The 23851-nt window shown below is 37.5% G+C and overlaps 1 protein-coding gene across 1 annotated transcript in view; it reads right to left on the reverse strand.

Annotated features, from left to right (window-relative positions):
- The window catches only part of SCAMP1 (secretory carrier membrane protein 1), an 82384-nt gene that overhangs the window by 36201 nt on the left and 22332 nt on the right, over window positions 1-23851 (reverse strand). Inside the window, exons 2-5 of the mRNA XM_070571553.1 lie at window positions 22118-22195; window positions 3902-4000; window positions 2862-2970; window positions 356-484 (exon numbers count right to left, since the gene is read on the reverse strand). Coding sequence (XP_070427654.1) covers window positions 356-484; window positions 2862-2970; window positions 3902-4000; window positions 22118-22195 — 415 coding nt within the window. The remainder of the gene's footprint in view (window positions 1-355; window positions 485-2861; window positions 2971-3901; window positions 4001-22117; window positions 22196-23851) is intronic.

Raw genomic sequence — 23851 nt, forward strand, 5'->3', positions numbered from 1 at the left:
ACAGTATGCATAATTTTTTCCAAGCAAATATTGCCTAGATAACATTTTTCAAGGAAAAAAGATTGCTGCAAAATTCTAGCTGTGTGACAGAAAAGTCCTTTCCTAAAAGAATGCCAGTTCAAAAAATAAAAAGAACACCAGTTCTCAATACGTTTTCCTCAGCTAAAAACTTAGGTTGTCACAAACAGTACCATTTTGAAGTAGCTAAATATATGTTTCACACTGAAAATTAAAAGATCTATAGGAAAAGACCAATTTACAATACTATCCTTAATATATGCATTACAAAAAAGGTGGATTTTGACAATAAAAGATAAACGCTGTTGAACAAATATATAACTTCTTCTATACTCACACATCCACAAGTAGTACATAATCTTTACTGTCTTTTGGAATTCTACAGGAATGTCTACAGAAAAATCCTGATAGAAACAAGGTCCTACAGGAAAATTGTCAGGAAGTGGTGGCCAATTATTTTTTCTGCCTGCAAATTAAAAAAAAAATTATTTATATTAGGACAAATATGTTTCTTATTTTTGGTTTCATAACAAAGAATAACATTATGTATTCTCTTAACAGGTGCTTTACAAGTATACTACTATATCTCTACATTCCTAGAGAACTTTGAAAGCCAAGCTTTAGACTTCTTAAAATTTTCCCAGAATATCACTTTAGAAAACATTAGATGGGAAAATAATCTTCCAATGCCATATTATACAATGTTTAGCAGGAACCATTTATGTATATTTGAAATAAGAAAAGAAAAAAGAGCACAGGGACATACGTGTGACTCTGCCCTAAAAACAGATTTATTTCAAAATCCCAAGAGTCTGGCTCTCACGCGAAGGCCATGCAGTTTTCAAATCTCTACAATTTCCTCCTCAGCATCTTAAATCTTTCAGTGTAGTTCCTAACCTATCTAGAGAGGGAAGACCAGCTTATGAATCTTTCAAGTTTTCTACTGTTAACTCCATAAAGAAACACAAGATTAACCAATACTCAAGAATGAGATTTGAGGGGCCAGCCCATGGAGTAGCGGTTAAGTTCACGCACTCTGCTTCGGCGGCCTGGGGTTCGCTGGTTTGAACCTCAGGCACGGACCTACGAACCGCTTATCAAGCCATGCTGTGGCAGGAATCCCACAGATAAGGTAGAGGAAGATGGGCACAGATGTTAGCTCAAGGCTAATCTTCCTCAAAAAAAAAAAAAAGAATGAGATTTGAAAATCTTGAACTCAGGAAAAAATAATATCTGAAAGACACATGTAATAAAACCATAAAACTATGAGGAAAACAAGAAACAGTTATGAGAAAGAAGCTAAGGAATTATAGCATCTTCAAAAACTTAGAGGAAAAACTAAATCAAACTGTGAGGAAAGATAATGTGTCTGTGTAAAGAAAGAGGAGTGAAAATAGGGATTGGGAAGTGGTGAGGGAAACAAAAAACTAAAATTAAAGCAAGAAGTCAAAACACTAAAAATAGAGGGTAAAAATGGTCCCTAAGGCCCATTTCCTCATTTTAGATATTATATCCCACAACTTTTAAAAATTAGATTTTACACAATTTTTATAGAACAAGAAAATTTTCATAATGGAAAAAAAAGCATGACCTATTTCTGATTCTCCCAAACTTGTCTCCACTGTTTATCATTCTTTTCAAATTTCCTGTCATTCCTACATTTCTCATCTAAGTCTCATACTATTTGAGAAATAGTAGAGAATGGGAGTAAAGAACAAGGCTGCGAAACCAAGCCACTGGCAGGAGACCTCAGGCAACTTACTTAACCTCCTGAAGACTTTGTCTCTACAGCTGCAAAATAACTATACCATCCTTCGCAGAATTGCACTGAGGATTAAATGAGTTAATAGATGAAGAGTACTTACGTGTATAACATACTGCAAGCCTAACTATTAATTTTCCACTCTTCATGAATACCTTTATTAAAACATCTCTCATAGAAATAAATTGTATTAGACAATGCTAAGGAGATAGGACAGATTTTAGTTAAACGTATTTAGTTATAAACAGAAACAATGATTGCAATTAAATCTTGAGTTTCTTCTTTTATATATGCTGTCTCTGATGCTGCAAGCAAGAAAATGGCCCAGGACAAATGTGCCCTCATGAGGCCATCAACTTACACGTTCTAAAATAAGGAAGAAATAGTTCATTTATTATTGTTGTCCTGGCCTTGTTACTCCATCACTATCACCGACATACTAACAATGACTTGTCTAAGCTCTCATCACTTCTTACCTAGACTTATACTGCTAGCTTTCCCTAAGATATTCCCTTGAAGTGGCCTGTTAGTTACAGCCTAAATAGATTTCACAGCAAATAGTCAAGTCAGCACTTATTTATTTCTTTGGCATCCTCCAAACACCCCAGGCTTCCTAAAGTCACCAGAGACATGTTTTTTTAAACATCATTCAACAGATATGATATACTTGTGAGGATAGGGGAAGATAATTTGAAACTAGGCTGAATAAACCAGAAATTAATTAAGAGTCAAATGTAGGGCATGCTCCCATGTACTCATAACGCTTCAATACACACGCACAGAAGGCCCAAGCGCAGAATCAAAGGCTCCTAGCCTTAGAATAAACCAAAATTATCACATTTGTATTCGCTTTCTGTGGTGTGATAAGGCTAACACTGTTCTAATCTATCAAAAGACTATGCACATCAGCCAAGATCAGAGAGCTACAGAGTACCAAGCAGGAAATCTGCTGTCTGATTTCCTTGCTAGAACAGGCAAACAGGCCAGGATTTCCTCCACAAACCGAATGACCTATAGCTAGTATAGGCATAATTTAAAGTGCTTAAAAGTTATTTTTATTTCAAACTTCTTTGAACACTACCATGTTGACTGAGGTTTTGCATTTCTCGTTCTCGACGATCTAATTCTGCTGCTTTTCTTTCTAGTTCTTCCTGGCGCTTAAGGAGTTCGGCTTGGGCCAAGGCATGTTCCTAAACAAAAAATAAGTGAACAAGTCGTCAGAAGGATAAAATACTTGTATCACTGATAGGCTATCTCCTACTTCTCCCTCTACTATGCTAGAAATCTAATTAAAATGCTCTTCCAAAAGATAGGAATTCACCGAAGATTACAGTTTCAGAAAATATTATGAAGATATTTGGCCCATTTTGGTCTTTCACTTATGAAAACTCTCAGTGGGAATGCTGGGCACATTAGGATAGGAAAAAATTGTCTCAGTAAGAGTAGTCAGAGTCATAAGGAAATTGGGAAAATGAAATTAAGGTGACCTCTGTGCCTAAATGAGAGTGAAGAACAGAGGCAAAGGGAACAGTGGAAAAGAGATGAATGGAGAAAAGGGCAACTGAATCGGTTCTTATAAATTGGGCCAAATGGTACATAAGTTTCCCAATGCAAGAATATATATTTTATAAGATAATGAGAAAAAGAAGGATATGGTTAAGAAATTCTGGTTTATAACTCCACTCACCTTTATGTGATACCAGGCTTCTTATTTATCTCCTTTTTTCCATATTCTTGCCACCTTCTACATCCTACCACCGTCCCTTGCTTAGCCATTATAACTCTCTTCCAGTAATATCTATTATTCTATCACTGTTACTGTAATGGTGTTGTGCATTAAAAAAGTAAGACCAAATACAACAAAAATTTCACTATACAAATTGTATACCAAGATAATATACGTATTCGGCAATTACTAAGAATGGAATAAAGAAAATGCTACAAGCTGGAAAAGAAGTATGAGTATTATAAGGTTGACAATGTCGCTAGATAATCTAGACTCAAAAGTAAGTTAAAAATTAAATAAGGAATGCAACATACAAAGAATTATTTTGTTCTGAAAGTAAATGTTACTGATATTGTATTTTCCAATATGAATTTATACATGTAACATGAACTAACCTTTGCAATCTGTGTATAAGCTGGATGTTCCTCTGTTGGTTTCATTATTGCTGGTTGTGTACTGGGTACATTAGGCATTTTCACATTGCCTGGTGGAGGCTAGGAAGATGAAGAAAAAGACAAATTACATAACACAGAGATCTAACTTTAACTTCTTTCAAAAGGCATAATATCAATAAAAAGCAAAATGCTACCTCTAACGCTACACCACAAACACTCTCCTTCAGGATACCATGTTAAAAAAAACACATAACACCTTTAAGTATTTCTTTTTAGTAAAATACAGACAGCACCAAACTGAAGAATTTATACCAACGTTAACTATCCACCCTGCCCTCTTAAGAAAGCTATGTGCCAGTGCCCTAAAAAGTAGAGAGGAGAGCTCTTGACAGAGCCCCACTAAGACTCCATGAAAAGAGTAAGAGAGGAGGCCTCAGGGAGATGGAAAATAAACTGCACAATCTCCACTTTACCGTTGAGAATCAGCAATATTTGAAAGTAGCTGCAAGATCAAAAAGTAGGTAGATATCTACAAGGACATTAAAGGAGAACTGGTTAAATTACTATACATTCAAGCACCACATAACAACCTTTTGGTCGATGACAGACCACATATACGACGGTGGTCCCACAAGCCTAGGCTTGTGTAAGTACACTCCATGATGTTCGCACACGACCACAGAATCACATAACGATGCATTTCTCAGAAGGTATCAGTGATGCAGGACTATCTATACACAACGCAGCCATCAAAAGGAATGAGAATGCCTTTTTAAATGCTAAATGAAATAAAGCAAACTACAGAACAGTATGCATACGACCCATTTTTACTTTTATAACACTCATTATACACGCTCAGAAAATATCTGAAAGGTCTCAGCAAACTGGTATCAGAGGGATTTGCACCTTTTGCTTTATACACTTCTTTATTATTTGCCTTCTCAATATACTACATTTTTAAATGAAAAAATATCTTTTTAAAGTACTCTTTTAAATGGTTATAAGAAAAAGAAGACATGAAGACAGAAAGAAAAGAGAGAAAGAAAGCATGCAAGCAAGCAGCTGCAAAGGGAAGTCCAAAAATGAGACTATTAAAGCCACAAGACACCATGATGTAGCAGGATTTTATCCTGACACAGCAAACAGCAGCCCTGAAAAGGAAACCAGGCACAACCAGAGATAGAAGTGGAGTACAACTGCCTCTAAAGTTCACATGGAAAAGCCAAGGGCTAAGACGAGGTCAAACAATTCTGAAGAAGAATAAGGTAGGCAGACCTATGATATCAAGACTTATTATAAGAATATAGTAATTAAGAGTGTGGTACAGATGGCAAAGATACAGAAATATACCAATAAACAGAAGGGACACAGAAAGAAACCCACACAAATGCAGAAACGTGATATCCAACAGAAGAGACACTCAAAACAGAGAGAAATAATGTATTAGCCAATAAATGGTGGCGGGATAACTGGTTATCCTGATCCAACAATTAAATGAGATTTCATACTTCACATTACATACAAAAGTCACTTCTGGGTGGATTAATGACCTAAAAGTGAAAAAGCAAAAATAACTTGTAGGAAAAAAATACAGGTATTTTTATGAACTCAGAGTACATAAGAGCTTCTCAAATGTAAAAACTCTAGAAATCTTTGTGTGTTTTGTCTATGATGCATCCCAAGTGTCTAAAACAGTGCCTGGAACATAGTAACCACTCAGTAAGTATTTGTTAAATTAAGATTAGAAAACACACAAACCATAAAGTTACGATTCACAAATTTAACTATATTGAAACTTAATAAAGTGAAAAGTCAAATCACAGACTGGGGAAAATTGGTTTATGCATATAACAAAATAATGTTACCCAAAATACATAAAGAACTGTTACAAATCCGTAAAAACACAAACTAATAAAAAAACGGGCAAAAGATCTGAACAGGGAATACAAAGAAGAGAAAACAGGAATGGCCGATGAAAGTATGAATTAACGGTTCAATCTCACTAGTAATCAAGAAGTGCAAACCTAGTGTCATATTTCAAAACCATTAGATAGGAAAATGTAAAGCCTTAAATAACAAAATTTGGAATTACAGTACATTTGGTATAATATTTTGGTAATAATGGTGTATATATAAAGTAAAGCAGTAGGAACAGAAAAGATTATCAATAAATGGTGCTAGGACAATTATTTAAATATTTGGGGGGAAAAAATCAGATCCCTATATCTCACCAGAAGAAATTCAAATGGATTAAAGTCCAATGTAAAAAAAAAAAAAAACTATAAAGACTAGAATATTGTATAGTATATAGAATATAGATGACTATCTGATCTTGGGTTGGAGAAAAGTCATTCCAAACATTTAGAAGGGGTAAGGAGAGAGAAACCATAAAGACAATAACATATCTGACTACATAAAAATTCAGAACTTTGATGATATAAAGTATTCATAAGCAAGATTAAAAAGCAAAATATAAATAATAAACAATACACACAACAGTCAGTTAATACATCTCATTACGTACAAATCATTAAGAAATAGAGGAATATGTTATTGGGGGAAAAAGTCTAAAAAACTGAACAGGCAGCTTATAAAAGGAAAATAAACATATCAGAAATGCCAACCTCATTAGTTATCAAAGAAATGCAAATTTTATCTATTTTTTTTAATGATTATTACCATAAGATTACTACATTTTGGAAAAGATGTGGTAAAATGGGTATCCCCACACCTGACAGTGGGAGTACAGACTAGTTCATGTAACAATCCCGGAGCACAACCTGGCATCATGTACAAGCCACAGAAGTATTTATGCCTATAACCCATCAATAGCTAGTCTTTAAAAAGATCATAAGGAAATGATCCCAAATATACACAAATATGTGTATGTCAAGAATTCTCACTACAACATTATCTATAAAAGAAAAAAGTTAGAAACAACCCAAATGTCCAACAATAAGAAAATGGCTAGATAAATTATGATCCATCCATAGGAGAGTATATAATGCAGCTATTTAAAAGTTCTGAAAGATATCTAATGAAATGAGGAAAGCTTGTACCAATAAGAAGTGATAAAAACAAATTATAAAACAAACTATATATACAGTATAACCCCAATTTTTTATTTAAAAATATAATTAAAATATACCAAAATGTTAATAGGGATTATTTCTGGATAGTGGGATTTTAAAAAAGCTTTTTCTTATATTTTCTTATCTCCACTATAATCTGTTACCAAAAGAACTATAAACTCTCTGTTCCAATTGCCTGTTCCCCCACCCCAATATCTCATATTGACAAGCAGAAACACTGAAGCTAATCCTATTCTCCCGCTAGAAAAGCAGGGAGCTAAAGTCCCACTCTCTTGGTTTAATACAGAGCAACAACAAAACCACCACCAAATAAAACGTCTGGCAAAGTTCGTCTGGCAGCACACTTCAGGAAACGCACACAAATTACCCAAGAATTCACTCAGTTGAACTCTTACTACAAATTCTTTACTGTTTTAAACAACAAATGAAGTGTTAAGTACAATAAATTACTAGATAAGGATGAAGGCTGGGTTAAAGCTAGTAATTTTATATACCCGAGGTGGTAGCTGCTTGTGTATAACAAGGATGAGAATGCTGGAGAAGCACAAATCTCTAAGTGCACTGACAATAACACGATAGCTGCTATTCTGATCATTTCTTCAAAGCTGTAGATGTTAGCTAGATCTCTGTCCAGCTCAGGGACCCAGTATTTTCTTCAGCCACAACATACCTGTTTAGCCACTTCAAGCCAAGTACAGCTCTTCCATAATTATTAAAGACCTATTCTAATGATGACTCCTAATTCTTCTCCAATTTTCACTTTTGCACATATGAGGAAAAAGAAAATTAATAAAACAATCCACTCAAGAATTCCATTTCTGGCAACACAGTAAGCCACACATCTGTAGAGACCCCTCTGTACATGATACCTAAAAATGCTAGATCAAACTTCATTCAAATAATATCTTAAACATAACTAAGCTGACAGGAAATCTGGGAGGCCAGAATGTAGGAAAAACTGTAAATCCAAACAAAGAGCCTTGATCCACGCCATTCACAAAATACTGGGGTTCATTCAGTAAGCTGGAGACAAAGCCTGGGAGCCAGTGCAAGGCAAAATCAGAGATCCCTTCATAAAGCCAAGACTCCCCAAAAAGCAAGTAAGAGAAATACCAGCTTCACAAAAAGAAATAGTACGAATACTTGCCTTTCTTGCCCTTGACTTTGGATAAATAAGGAAAAAAATTAGAAATCTTCCCTGAGAATTCCAAATCATGAACCTATCAACTTGCAGACTTGGGGCCAGAATTCACACTAACCACAAAATAATCCAAGCTGAAATTTTCATTTCAAGGGATCCCAGGTTGGTGGTGACCTCAGGCACCTGGCAAAAAGTAGAGGAACACACTTTAAAACCAGGCTTCAAAGAGCTTCCACAGATGAAGTTCCAAGAAACTTTGGCTCATGATTCAAACATAGAACGAAATAAGCCATCATGAGCAAACGTCCACAGACATACACTATAGAATAACACCCAGGATACTGGGATTCAAAGATACAAAATATAAAATAGGTATCTTCAATAAAGAAATAAAAGACAATAATAAAAGTATCACTAAGCAACGAGATATCAGAATTTACAAAACATCATCTTAAAATGATATAAATGGAACTCGTAGAAATGAAAACTGCAATAATTGAAATTATAAATTTACTACACAAGTTAAACTGCAAACTATACAAAGATGAAAAGATAATTAGGGAAATGGAAGTGGATCTAAAGAAACTGTACAGATGCAGAACAGAGACCAAAAAAATGGAAAACAGAAGTTAAGAGAGATGACAATCTCTTGTGAGAGGGTCTAACAACTAAGAGTTCTAGACGAAGAGAACAGAGGGAATGAGGGAGTCAACATTCAAAAACAATGTGAGGACACTCACTCTCAGATTCAAAACTCCAAAGCCTAAACCAGATTTTTAAAAGATTAACACCTACACACGTGAAAGAGCAAACCCTAAGAACAGGAGATCTTAAAAACAGCAAGAGAAAAAAAAGACAATACCTACACAAAGGAATGTGACTAAGACTGAAAGCTAACTTCCAAACAGTAACAATAGGAGCCCAAGTAGAACATACCAAACTGACAGAGAAGACAACTGTCAATGGAGACCTCCAACTCTGGTGAGATGAGCCTTTGAGAACTACGGTGAAAAGATGATGATGAATACTGAAAGAGTTACTACCAACAGAGCCTCACTCGAGGAACTTCTACTTTAGGAACAGGAAAAATGATACCAGAAGGAAAACGCAAGACGCAAGGAGTATCTTTCTGCCTCACTGGACCCCTTCCGAGTATGTCATCTTGATTTTACACTCATCAAAACTCCGGGATATAGAAGGAAAGTCAACCTATCTGCAGAAAAAAAGAGGGCACTCTAGTGCAACTGGATGTACTGGAGTAAGATCGGTCCCTCTTCCCCTGACAACCCTGAAACTGAATGCCACTGCTTGGGCAGCCCCTGCGGAAAACCTGAAGCACTGAGGAAAGCAGAAGGTGCAGAGATGGAGACAGAGGAACAGACTGAGACAAGCCAGGAGGATGGGGGAAAGCGACCTTGGGGGCAGATTAAACACAAAGGCTAGTGGAGCAAGGCTGTTTATCCTTCTCCCATGGGTGGATGAAATTTTACAAGTTAGAAATAGACTATATTTTAAAATATCTCTTGGGGGCTGGCCCCGTGGCCGAGTGGTTAAGTTCACGCGCTCCACTGCAAGCGGCCCAGTGTTTCGTTGGTTCAAATCCTGGGCGCGGACATGGCACTGCTCATCAAACCACGCTGAGGCAGCGTCCCACATGCCACAACTAGAAGGACCCACAACGAAGAATATACAACTATGTACTGGGGGGCTTTGGGGAGAAAAAGGAAAAAATAAAATCTTTAAAAAAAAATATATCTCTGTGAAAGTTAAGGGGTTATAACTCTTTTATGTATTTATTCTTTTATTGAGGTATAACTGACATATAATGTTATATTAGTTTCAGGTGTACCACATAATGACTCAATATTTGTATATATTGCGAAATGATCACCAAAATGAGTCTAGTTAAAAAAAATTTTCTTGTGATGAGAACTTTTAAGATCTATTCTCTCAGCAACTCTCAAATATGCAGTACAGTATTATTAACTATAGTCACCATGCTGTACATTACATCCTCACGACTTACTTATTTTACAACTGGATGCTTGTACCTTCTGACCCCCTTCACTCACTTGGCTCACCCCATACCCCTGCCTCTCGTAACCACCAATCTGTTCTCTGTATCTGTGAGCTAGGTTTTTGGGGTTTTGGGTTTTTTTTTTTAGATTCCACATATAAGGCATTTGTCTTTCGCTGTCTAACTTATATCACTTACCATAATGCCCTCAAGGTCCATCCACGTTATCACAAATGGCAATATTTCTTTCTTTTTCATGGTCGAATAATATTCCATTGTATAAATATCACATTTTCTTTATCCATTCATCCATCAATGGACACAGGTTGTTTCCAATTCTTCTATATTATAATATGAATTACCTTACTACATTTGCCTGTTCTGTGTGGCTTTGGAGAAGTCAACTAGGACCAATAGATAAAAATCATAGGAAGATATATATTGGCTCAGTAGAATCAAGAACATTACAATAACCATGGTGATACAATAGTGGATGGACTCTTCTATAATAGAGTGAGTTCTCCGCACTAGAAATTCCAAAGGGGTTTCATTATTAAACAAATGACTGAATCAAGGCATGGGAGGGCCATGAGTTGCCTTTCTCGTGCATAAAAAAATGTATGTTCTCCTTCCTGGTTGTCTTCCATATTCTAAACACCTATTCAAGAATATTTCTCCTTCCTTTTTCCTGCTCTTTCTCTTCCATCTATGAAGCAATAAAGTTCCTAAGTACGCTGAGGGTCTAAAGCAATGTTTCTTAATGTGTTCCTAGACCTCCTGCATCAGAAACCCCTGATGCTAACTGAAAATGCAGATCTGGGCCCCACCATGGACATACTGATTCAAAAACTCAGGAGTTGAGGAAAAGAGATTTGCATTTTTAACAAGCTCACATTTTTAGTAAGCTCCCCAGGGTGATTTCTAGACACCTTGAAACTCGAGAATTCCCCTCTAAGACAACAAAGTTTACAGCTTCTCTAAACCACTGTCCTATTCTTTCACCTAATGGAGAGACTGCACAAAGAAACCTAAAATTTTCTGCAGCTTTCATTGACTTTATCAGTCTCTGACTGAGCAGATGAGAATTGTGGCTATGCTTAACACAGATTCCCTTGTTATTAAGGGTGGTGAAAATTACACATACTAATATCAGAATCAGGACAATCAGAAATAATTTTATCAGGATAGATAACCATTTTAAAATAGGCTTTTAAAGATTAGAATAATTGGGGGAGGAGGAGCAGAAAAGGAGGAAAGAAGGGATATACAATGGTGGAAACATCCAAGTAGAACACATAAAGGCACATAAAGAACAGAAGCGTGACCATACATATTCATTCATATATTCAGCAAACAATTACTGACCAACTACACTGTGCCACAAAGAGTTATAGACACGGGATACATTAACGAACAAAACAGGTAACCATTCCTACCCTCAATGGAAGATAAACAATACATATAATAAACAAATATATTAGAGTATCTTAGAAAGCAAAAAAAGAACAGAGTAAAGTGGTTGTGAGTAAAGGCTGAGTGGGGATAATTTTACTAAAGGGGTTAGGAAAGCCAATATTTGAGCAGAGACTTCATGGAAGTGAAGAAGTCATCCTTTCAGGTATCTGGGAGGAAGACCACCTCACGCAGACAGAGCAGCCAGTGCAAAGTCAGGAGAATGCCTGGCACATACGAGGAGGGCCAGTATGCTGGACAGGAACAGAGGAGGGAAAGAGTGTGAGCAGATAAAGAACAGAGGGGTATTAGGGAACAGATTAAGGGCTCTTTCTTTTACTCTGAAGAAAATTAAAAGTTAGTGAACAGTTCTAAGCAGGAGACTGAAATGACAGATATTTTTTTAAGGCATCATTCTGGCTACCGAGTTGAAGATAGACTGAAATGGGGCAAAGGTGGAAGGAGGGAGAGTAGTCAGGAAACCACCACTGCAGTAATCAGGCAAAGGATGACAGTGGTGGCCATGGAGATAAGCCACTTCTGGATGTATTTTTAAGGGAGAACCAACAGGATTTCCTGACAGAATGATGTGAGATATAAGGAAATGGAAAGAGTGAAATACCGCCAAAGTTTCCCCTAAGCAACTAGTAGGATAAAGATGAGAAGACTGAAAATGAGTAGGCCAAGGGCAGGGGACTCACTTCAGTTTTTAACTTGCAATTTCTAAGACTCCAGGTAGATATGTCTAGCAGGCAGCTGAATACATGAGCCTGGTGTTCAGAACAGAGGTCTGTGCTGGAGATGTACACCTGGGAGTCATCAGCATGTAGATGGCATTTAAAGCTGTAAGACTGGATGAAATCACTATTTGATGAGCATAAAGAGAGAAGAGAAGCAAAGCTTTAACTCCTGGTACACTCCAATATTGGGGGTGAAGTGGGCAGAGGTAGGAGAGAAACTAGCAAAGAAAACTAAGAATGCAAAACTCAAGTGCTCTGAAAGCCAAATGAAGAAAGTGTTCTAAGAATGAGATAGTGATCAAGTGTCACTGCTGAGGATAAATTGAGTACGGTTAAGACTGAAAATTTACCACCAGATTTAGCAATATGGAAGTCAATGGCTACCTTGACAAGTGTGTTTTGGTGGAATGTTGGGAGCAAAACCCTTACTGAAGTATCTTTTAGGAGGAGGGGATGAGAAAAAAAACAAGTAGACAATTCTTTAGAGGATACCTGCAGCAACGGGAGCAGAGAAAGTTTTTCAGGGAAAGGGATGCCAGAAATGGACTGGAAGGAGAAATGAGGTCAAGATAAAGTTTTGTTACAGAGTTATAGTAATCAAGCCAGTGTGGTACTAGCCTAAGGATAGACATATAGATCAACACAGAATAGAAGTGAGTCCAAAAACAAACCTTTACATTTATTATCAATTGATTTTCAACAAGAGTGCCAAGATAATCTGAGGGGAAAGAATCGTCTTTTCAACAAATGGTGCTGTAACAAGTGGATATCCACATACAAATGAATGAAGTTTGACAGCTATCCCACACCATACACAAAAATTAATTCAACACAGATCACAAACCTAAATGTTAGCAATAAAACTATACAACTCTTAGAAGAAAACATAAGAGTAACTCTTTATGACTTTGAGTTAGGCAAAGGTTTCTTAGATATGACACCAAACACATAAGCAACCAAAGAAAAAACAGACAAATTTGAGATCAGAATTTAAAACTTCTGTGTATCAAAGAACAACTATCAAGAAAGTGAAAAGACATCCCACAGAATGGGAGAAAATATTAGCAAATCACATGTTTGGTAAGGGACTTGTAGCCAGAATATATAGCAAACTTTTACAATTCAATATTAAAAAGACAACCCAATTTAAAAATGGACAAAGGATCTGGACATTTCTCCAAAGAAGACATACAAATGGCCAATAAGCACTTGAAAAGATGTTCAACATCACTGGCCATCAGGGAAATGCAAATCAAAACCACCAGGAGATATCAGTTCACATCTACTAAGATGGCTATGAGCAAAAAGTCAGAAATAACAAACAGTGGCAAGGATGTGGAGAAACTGGAACCCTTATACACTGCTGATGGGAATGTAAAATGGTGCAGCTGCTTTGGAAAAGAGTCTGGTAGCTCCTCAAAATATTAAAATAGAGTTATCATACAACTCTGCAATTCCACTCCTAGGTATACATCCAAGAGAAATGAAAACATACATCCACACAAAAATGAGTTGTCTTGTAAGCCATGACAGTTAGGTTTTCTTTTTTGTAATGCAGTGCCTGACTTAAGTTTCGATTGCCAAGGCATCCATTTCAAAGAGGGTGTATTGCCAGCCACATGACTAGATAAAGAGCCAGGTGGCCTCCCCTCACTGAGGCTCCTTTGTTTTACACATCTTAGTTGATTTCAGTAACTGACCATTTGGGCGGCTCATTTTTTTTCCTCTACCGAGGTGCTTTAAATTCCCATTCTTATGTTTTAAATTCACCAATAAAGAGTGAGCCAGCAAAACCCTAGGCCCGCCCCCACCCTAGACCCCAATAAAAGCAGAACCCCAGGCCCTTGTGCACTCTCTCCCTCTCTCTACCTGCAATCTTGCTGTGTGGCCCCAGCTGTGCTGTAAAATTGCCAGGTCTTGTAAGTAATAAACCTTTATTTTTTCAGTTTCCTGAAGGTTACTGCTGAAGGGTATCTTGCAATCATAATAAGAACCGCAAGGGCCAGTCCAATGACAACCTTGGTAACTGATAGGCTGGGACTGGCACAAGACACTAGTACATAAATGCTCACAGCAGCCAAAAATTGGAAACAACCTAAATGCCCATCAACTGATAAACGCATAAATAAAACGTGGTATAAAAATCACTAAGAAAGAATGATGTACTGATACATGCCACAACATAGCTGAACCTTGAAAACATTATGTTACGTGAAAGAAATCAGTCACAAAAGACCGCATATTGCATGAAATGCCCAGAACAGGCAATTATATAGAGACAGAAAGTAAATTAGTAATTGCCTAGGTCTGGAGACAGAGAGGGAATGTGAAGTGAGTGCTAAAGGGTACAGGTGGGTGGGAGGGACAAAAATATTCTAAAATTAGAATTTGGTAAGGGTTGTGCAACTCTATGACTACAATAACAACAGTGAATTGTACACTTTAAATGGGTGTACGGTATATTAATTATATCTCAATAAAGCTGTTAAAATAAATGAATAAATTTTCATGATTCTTTTTCTAAGAGGAGAAAACACAACATGTTTTTATGATGATATGAATGATTCAGTAGAAAGTGAAAAAAACTAATGGTGTAGGAGGGGGTGATTTAGAAGAGTTCTTCAGGTGAGAGTGGATGGAATCTAGTGCACAAATCAAGGGAATGGCTTTCGACAGAAGCTGGCAGTTATTCTATAAATAACAGGCAGGAAAGCAGAGTATATGGGTATAAAAGCTGGTAGGTAGATGGATGTGGTAGTGGGCGCCTGGGGATGTTCTCTAGTGATTGCTTCAATTTTCTCAGTGAAATAAGCAAGGTCATCAGCTGAGAGTGAAGACAGGGGAGGAGACTTTAAAGACAAGGAGAGAAGAGAGCGGACAATTAAATAACTAGAATATTCAGTACAATTTAGAACTGGTCACTACAATTGAAAGTAAGACCCTTCAGCATGGTTTCTCCAGCCATATTTAGCTGCTAGGATAAGGGCAGAGAGAAGACAGAGTTATATTTAACCAGCACTTGCGTTTTAGCCAAAGGATTGTGGCCAAAGTAAGGGGGTGACGGGAAGTCAAGGGAGTTGAGGTGTATGCAAGGGAGTGATCATAATGACTGAATGTGGAATTTAAGCTGAGAGGAGAGAACAAGAGGTGGATAATGGACAGTCACATAGTAGTGATGCGGGCTTGGTGAGTCGAGGAGTCAAAAGAGATTTCTTGGACTCTCAAGGTCTGACAGCAGTGCTCTTTTATTCAGAGAATAGTATGGAATAGCATGGGGACAGGACCCATGGGCAGTAAAGAGCTGCAGGCATGGGGACAGGATCCATGGGCAGTGAAGAGCTGCAAACATGGGTTGAGGGTAGGGCTAAATTTAAGGTATAGGTATGTGAGTTATCGCTTTACAAGACAAAGGAAAGAACATGTAAAAAAAAAAAAGTCATTAAAATGGTATCAGTGCAGGTGGGGTCTGGTTATTGGGTGGTCCTATAACTTTAGATAAGAATCAAATCGGATTAAGTAAACAGCTGAAGCCACCACCATATCATCTTCAGTTAAAGACAAAGAGGATGTTGGGGGGGGGAGGGGGAGGTCAGTTACATGAGGTTACCAGACAAGTACAGCAAACAAGAGCAAGATTATTATGCAGACTTAAGTCCTTGCCTTCCCCATTGTGAGTTTCCAGAGATAAGGTCATCCCCCCTTCCTCCTGGTGCACAGAGGGAGACACCCCCACAGATGGAGACTTCCTTCACAAATGCAAAAGTCTCTCAACAAAGGGCAAGCAAATTCCACCCTTCAGAGTTTCTTTCCTGTCTGCAGCTTTCAAAAGTAACTAGCCCAAAATAATCCTCATCAGTAGGATCAACAAATTAGAGGTCCTGGTAGAGTTGAAAGATGTACTGAAATTGAGGAACTAGAGGAGTGACTAAAAAGATAGATGAAATCAAGATTATGGAAGAGTAAGTGATTATAATGAGTCTACAATATGACCATGGGAGTGAGTGACTTGAGATAACATGGAAGGCAAAAATCAATGGAAGAAATGAGGTCAAGGCACTGAGAGGGTCAGTGTCGGAAAGACTACCACTAAGAATTCAAGCTAGGAATAGTGTTAGAAAGAGTAATGGTGAACCAAACACTAAAATTAAGGAATAAAGGGGCTGGCCCCGTGGCCGAGTGGTTAAGCTCATGCGCTCCGCTGCAAGCAGCCCGGTGTTTCGTCAGTTCGAATCCTGGGTGCAGACATGGCACTACTCATCAAGCCACGCTGAGACAGCGTCCCACATACCACAACTAGAAGGACCCACAGTGAAGAATATACAACTATGTACCGAGGGGCTTTGGGGAGAAAAAGGAAAAAAAATAAATCTTAAAAAAAAAAAAAAAATTAAGGAATAAAAAAAAGAAAAAGAAGAGGTAGAAATTCAGGACTCAGTAATGGAGCCACAGTGAATGGTGGTACCCAAATATAAGCTGATGGCATGAGATTCAATGGTGGGAATTTTTAAGACAGGAAGGAGGAAGAACGTCTGGAAGTAGCAATGAGAAACAAGATATCTACCTCACCTTTATGCCCAGTTGTCTGAGAACTGTGAGAGAAAAAGCAGCTGATTTTTCAGAAAGTTGCAGGGAAAGCAGTGTCCTTATAGAAAGGCCAGTTTCCACAGAGCAAAAGAAAAAACATTCAGAGAAAAAAATAAGGATAGAGGGGATTTTGATGAAGATGAACTGTGACTCCCAGAGAACACAATGGGAAGTTTCAGGAATTAAGGAAATAGAAGGATACAGAACAAGGAGTGTGCAGAGCATCACGAGGATTAAAATCCAGGAGATGAGACGTATTCTGGGAGTCTATAGAGTTTCTTGTAGAGATTGACACAAATAGGAATCAAGGGCATAAAGACATTAGTCCTGATAAACTTAAGCCAGACACATGTTGGGATAGGTGTTCTGGAGGCTCCACTCTGACCCTTTTAAATGGGATGAAGAAATGGAGACTAGAGATAGCAGACTAGCGTGAAAGACTTGCTGAGACTTGAAGTGGCCATGGTGGAGAAACCTACATCGCAAGGAACTATGCAGTCTCTAAGAACTGCAGATGGCACCTGCGACCTGAGGGCAGTCTCCAACTGATATTCAGCAAAAAGCTGGAGCCCTCACTCATCCAATCACAAGGACATTAATTCTGCCAAAAACCTGAATAATCTCGGAAGCAGATTCTTTCCCAATCAAGCCTCCAGATAAGAATGCAGCCCAGACAACCCCTTGATCACAGCCTTGTGAAACCCTGAGTAAATGACCCAGTTAAGCTATGCCTGGACTCCTGACCCACAGAAACTGTGAAATAATAAATGTGTTTTTTCAAGCCACTAAGTTTGTAGTAATTTGTTACACAGCAATAGAAAATGAATATATCTAGCATGAGAGGTTCATCTTGCCCCAGTGAACACGAGCATAACCTAGAGAAGCCAGGGATTATGACCATGCCCAGTCTCTCTCAACTCCATTCAATGACAGATAAAAGGCTCAGGGGAGGTGGTCTCAACTGGGTTGGGGGTTAGTGACTAGATGACCTGAGCTGGAGCCAATGGCACATTAGAGGATAAGACTAAAAAGATAGTCCGGGGGAAAGTATAAGGGGACTCTAAACTTTCTGCTCAATTTTTCTGTAAAACTAAAACTGCTTAAAAAATAAGTTTACAAAAAAGTTAAAATAAAACAAAAGACATTCTGAAGTCAAATCATGGAGGGTCCCATGCCACACTACCAAGTAGGCAATGCATAATCAATGTACACATCTCTAAGGAGAGGAGACTAACCTGACCTCGGCTTTAGGAAAATAATTCTAGTCGCAGTGAAAAAAAAGGTTTAAAGAAGAGAAATTGGAGACAGGTAAGTAGATAGGCCATTGTATTATGTCATATGAGTATCTGAATTAGGACAGTTTAGTACGAATGAAAAGGACAGACAAAAAGGTAATATCGTCTAGAGGCATAAGTGACAGACAGGATGTGGTAACTGATAAGATGTAGGAAAAGAAGCTGTTTGAGCCAAAGAGGACTCAGGTATTTCTAGCCAGTGACACTAGGAGAATAGAAGGCAACAGTTATCATTAAGTGAGACTAGAAACAAAGAAGACTGGTTCTGGAAAGGACAGATAATGAGCTCCAAGAAAGACAAGACAGTAAGAAGCAAAGGAAAAAGGAAAAGATAAAAAAGACATGCACACCAAGAGAAAATAAAGACAGGTCTGATGGTACAGAAACTGCCTTTGCAGTATTAGAGAAAGGTAAACTACTAAGCACAATGATATCCAGTCAGTCCCTGGAGCTAAAAGTTTTATCCATTTTCAAAAGAGAAACTGATATTATAAATTATTTAACTCAACGTCTTCCTCTCTGCCTCTATTGTTACACATAAAAAAAAAGACACCCAGAGACGTTAGGCGGTTTGCCTGAAGTTACCAACGAATTAGCAGCAGGGACTATGTTAGAATTCAGGGCTTATGATCTCAGTCTACTTCATGTCCTGAATTATCTTAGTTAGAGGCAGTTCTTTACATAAATCAATTATCTATGTCCCCATGGTTAGAAACGACCACTTGGGCATGCCAATGCTTGGAATTTTCTTCTCTTGGTTCTTCTGTCAAAAGGTACAGATCCTGCTACTATATGTGACAAAAATCACATATGGCAAAAACTAGCAGAACAGAAAACGAACCAGGCAGCCGCTCCCCAAAGAAAAAAAAATACAACAGTAAAGTAGGCCCTAGAAATGTCACTAAGGATTTCTATCAGCAGTGCCATTCTTCCCAAACACACATAGGCATCCCCATCCCTACACTTCAACACCCAGCAGAAGAAATCCTGTTGGAAGCCTGAATGCCATCACAAACGGCTGAAACTAGTGAGAATCAAGCTGCAGGAGGCATTTTAAACTGTTACCTCACGTAAAAGGAAAACAACTGCCCCAAACACATAGCAATTTTCAAGGAAGAGCCAATTCTTCTAGTAATTTATCCATTAAATTTTAGAGGGTAGGTCAGGGAACCTACCCACCATGCTCAACATAACTTAAGTGGGAAAATGCATTTTGACTTCAAACAACAAATTCTTTCATAACTCAAGACTATCCTGCATTTTTATAGTACATCTCAATTCAGACTAGCCACATTTCAAGTGCTCAATAGCTTTCCATTTTACTGCCAACAGACTTAATCTATACTGTAAGGTGTCTTGTGATAACTCCTTTCTCTGAATTTATAATATAGAATGAATTAATAGGTAAATTATTCAAACATTTAATTGTTGCCTTCCTTAAATATCTTAGTTTCCTCCAAACAGAAAACAAAATATTAAAGAAAACCTAATTTTACAAAAAAGGAACAAGACAGGAACTTTCTAAATCTTGGCAAGGTTATACACTCGTTCTGCTGAAGGATCTTCCTCTTGACCTCAAGTAGCTCACCACACCCTTATGCAACAATCCAGAAGTTTCATTTTCACGAATATTTTTCTAAGACAAGCATGAATACCACCAATAAACTAAAATAGTATTTGGGCTGAGTTCTAACATCTCGTTTAAGTCAATTATCGAAGTACATCTAATCTGTTTTGGAAAATAGTCACAGCCCAAAAAAAGGGACAAATTTCTGAAACTATAGGAAACAAAGGAACTTTTAATTTATTATTTCAACTGTGTTTTCCATCATGTAAAAAGTTCAGTGGAAATGCGTAAGGCCTCTTATAATAATTTTCCTGATTCTGACACTATCACTGCTCACCAAATCTGAGAGAAGTGTTTCATTGTAAACTGGCTTGTCATTATTGCCTAGCTACATACCTAAGATGAGTCTCTTTCGGAATATCTATCTTAGTAAAGTCTCAACGTTTAGGACCATGATTTACATTTTTCCATTTTATTTTTCCTGGATAGATCTTCTTTGTATAATTTTTTTAAATCCCAATTACATGAGATTATTTTTCACAGACCGGGACTATATCTTCTATTTCTCAGGCATATCTCTCTAAAGATAGCCCGAGCAAAATGGAAAAGGCAAAAGCTTACAGAAAACAGACGAGTTAGTAAATTAGTTCTACCTCCTACTAGCTGGATGACCTGTGTCTCACATTTTTTATCAGTAAAATGGAAATTAAAAAATATCACTTTGAATGTTTTAAGACTTCAGTACGATAACATAGGTAAAGCACACAGAACAAAGTGGACAACTCGATGAAGATTACTACTCCTGTTAAGAATAATCTAAAGTCGCTCCTATAAAAAGGTAAAAATATCTTTCAAAAAACTGCATGAAAATCTTTTATTTTTTACCACCAAACTTTAAAAAGTTTTGTTCCCATGTCCGCCCCCTCAGAAATCATCTTAGAAGAACTACATATAGTGAAATAAAATACACCAGCTCTTCTTTTTCTGGCTTTCAACTACTACTAAAATGCAGTCTCATACATTCATAGCACTAATTTACTATAACAGTGAACCATATGAAACTGCCATTTTTACATGACAAACCGGTCAGTGTATCGGCCATCTCACATGGTTCAATCTGAACTTTACCTGCTCAACGAACACTCTAGTGATCTCAGTCTGGGTTGCAGTTGCTACACATAAGCAAAGGCTGTTAAATGAAGGCTTTGAAATAACAAAGTGAAATTTAAAAGTTCATTCTTATATTAATGCTTTTACTTTATACAAAGCTCTTCCTAAAACTAAAAGGTTAATATAATACATCTTGAAGAAATTTCCAAGTGAAAATCTAAATAATCTTCTTGAATTATTTTCTAGACTATGAAAAACAAACATCTGGAAGAGGTGATCAAGTACGGATCATTAAAGTGATATGTAAATTCAAGTATACACACAGCTGAGGAACTTCAATATCTTTAAAAGGATGACGGACACTTCAAGAGCCAACAATGTTTAAAATTAGGGCCCTCATGAATGTGGTATTTAAGCTAGAGACTCAAATACAGGAGATAAAATTATTTGCCATAGAAATTTTGGGGGAGAATTCTCAACGGAACCTACCTCAATAGTTCTCAAAACTGGTTCACAAAAAAATCATCAAAAGGGCTAAAATGAAAAAAAACCCAAAAAACACAAAACTGCCCTAAAAGTGAGAGATTAGAGCCCTAATGGATGGTGTCATAAAGCTGCCCACGTGCTTCTAATATGCATCCAGGGCAGCGAACCCCTGTTCTACAAGGATTTTTTTCATACCACTACATTTTATAAATCAAGGCTAAATTCTGAAGGCAAGAATATGTTCCTAGGCCAAGTAAAGTTCCAGAGGTGGTAGTCTACCAGAACAGAAGGCTGGTACTATTCAGAATAACCTAATTCAAATGACAATCATACAAATATTCATGGTACAATTCCATACATAGGTCCCTCATCATAAGAAACCATCACCCCACATTACCATGAAGACAATGTGCATACCAAAAACACTTCCCTCTCCTACTTAAAATACTGTAGTAAGATTTACATATTAGAGGGATTATTAGCAATTTAATTTGTAGAACACAAAAGAAAATTTGCAGTATTTCACTAGGACCATCATGGTAATTTTCAATTACTACTGATATTCCTTCCTATTTTAAGAAAAAAAATAACCTAAGTTCTAAATAAAACACTACCAGCTTGTTTTACATAAGTTTAACCAATCAATTAAAAAAGAAAACATAATTAAAATAGAATTCCTATTTAATTTCAATTTTAACATTTAAAAGTAGTTCAATTAAACAATAGTCTTACTGTTCTGGAATCTGAGAATGGATTGTATTCATCAAGTCCTGGTGGAACATTTCTTGTCACTTGCGTAACTGATGGGTCCTGGAATAAAATTCGAAGGAGAAAAAAGATCACTTATCCTTCAAGATACAATTTTTATATTTCCGAAGCATTTGCTTTATCTGTATTTTTGGTCACCCAGCAAGGCTAACAGAGGAAAATAAGATTATCAGATTTACTCAGTCCCATTCCAATGAAGTTGAAATTTAAACCCACAACCTTTGCACCCTCAAGGAAAAACAAGTGAAAACTGGGTTAGTTTCAAATTAGCTGCTAGTTATTATAGAAAGAATGAAAGTGGACTACTCTTAACGGCTGCGTGGAACTGACTGGACAAGAGCATTCTCAGCAAATCTTGAGTAAACTCACCATCCTTTCCTCTGGGCTCCACAAAGAGTTCATGTTCCCCTTTTTTATATCTTTAATCGGTTTTGCCTACTACAGATTTAAGTACCACACTACAAATCGATGTCGCGTACAGGCAACATCTAGAGCCTCCAAGATTAAGTACCTCTTACTTGTTTTATTCTACTCCAATATTTCCACTTGACTGTAGTTTCTTTTTCCACATGATACTGGACTGTCTCCCCTTTTCCAAGTATATTACCACACTATCCTAGCTTTTCAAATTTTTTAATATTAGGCTTTTATATAAATAACTAAACCACAATATCCTAGATATTTATCCTATTTCTCTTGATTGTGAATGTAAAATACAAACATTATGAACATCTCAACAAAATCAACTACATAATCAACATGGAAAGCATTTGCAAACTGTAATGTGGCCTCGCTGGCTTTCTTATCCCTAGTTTCAAACTATGGTGTGCAGCAGAATCAAATAAAAGGTAGAGTGCTGCAGCCCACCCCAGAGTTCCCGATGCGGCAGGGAGGGGCAGGCAGTGCTGAGACTCTAACAAGTACCCAGGAGATGCCGCTGCTGCTGGTCTGGTCTAGGGACCACTGCTCTCTGGTCTATACTGTACCTTCTCCAACCCATCTTCCTCAACACAGTCATCAAAGTCACCTCTCAAAAATGAAAAGCTCATCTTGTCAAACTCCCCTCCCTGTCCCTCATCCATTTCAGATTGTGCAGAAGCTCTCCACTAACTATGAAGTCCAAATTCTTCAAAATGAGATACAAGGCTTCTGACCACCTAGCCTATCCCCTACCTTTGAAACAGCCTCGACAACTCTCTCATAACCACCTCACCTTGCCAGATCCTTCTCCCTTAAGCAAATGAAACAAGCTACTGCAGAAGGAGCCTCAAACTTGGCAAAAAGTGGTAAGGATAAATTAAAAGAAGAGCACAGACAAAAAATAAAGGCTTTAGACTTGCTCAACAAAATGGGAGGGATTTCATTCACTCTACTTCCCAGGATTCCCCTCCCAAGTTTACTCAAAAATATGAGGAGCAGGAAGATTATCAAGAGGGGATGAGTGCCTCAGGAGAAATTTTAACAAATAGAAATAAATGTTTTAATCAAATTTCTCTAGTTGGTGCATTGCTGTGGTTAAGTTAATTTAGAAGCAGGTTTAGGGTCAACAAGTGGAGACTTAGCAAATCCAGAAGGTTCAGCTGCAGTCTCAATGCCCGCCCCACCACCACTCACAAAACCAGGGGACCTGGGAGTCCTCAGACATCATATTCTTCCTTGGCATTGCTTCCTCTAGTGGGAATATTCTTGCAGGCAGGG

Source organism: Equus przewalskii, chromosome 13, assembly GCF_037783145.1.
Source record: "Equus przewalskii isolate Varuska chromosome 13, EquPr2, whole genome shotgun sequence".
Classification (NCBI taxonomy): domain Eukaryota; kingdom Metazoa; phylum Chordata; class Mammalia; order Perissodactyla; family Equidae; genus Equus; species Equus przewalskii.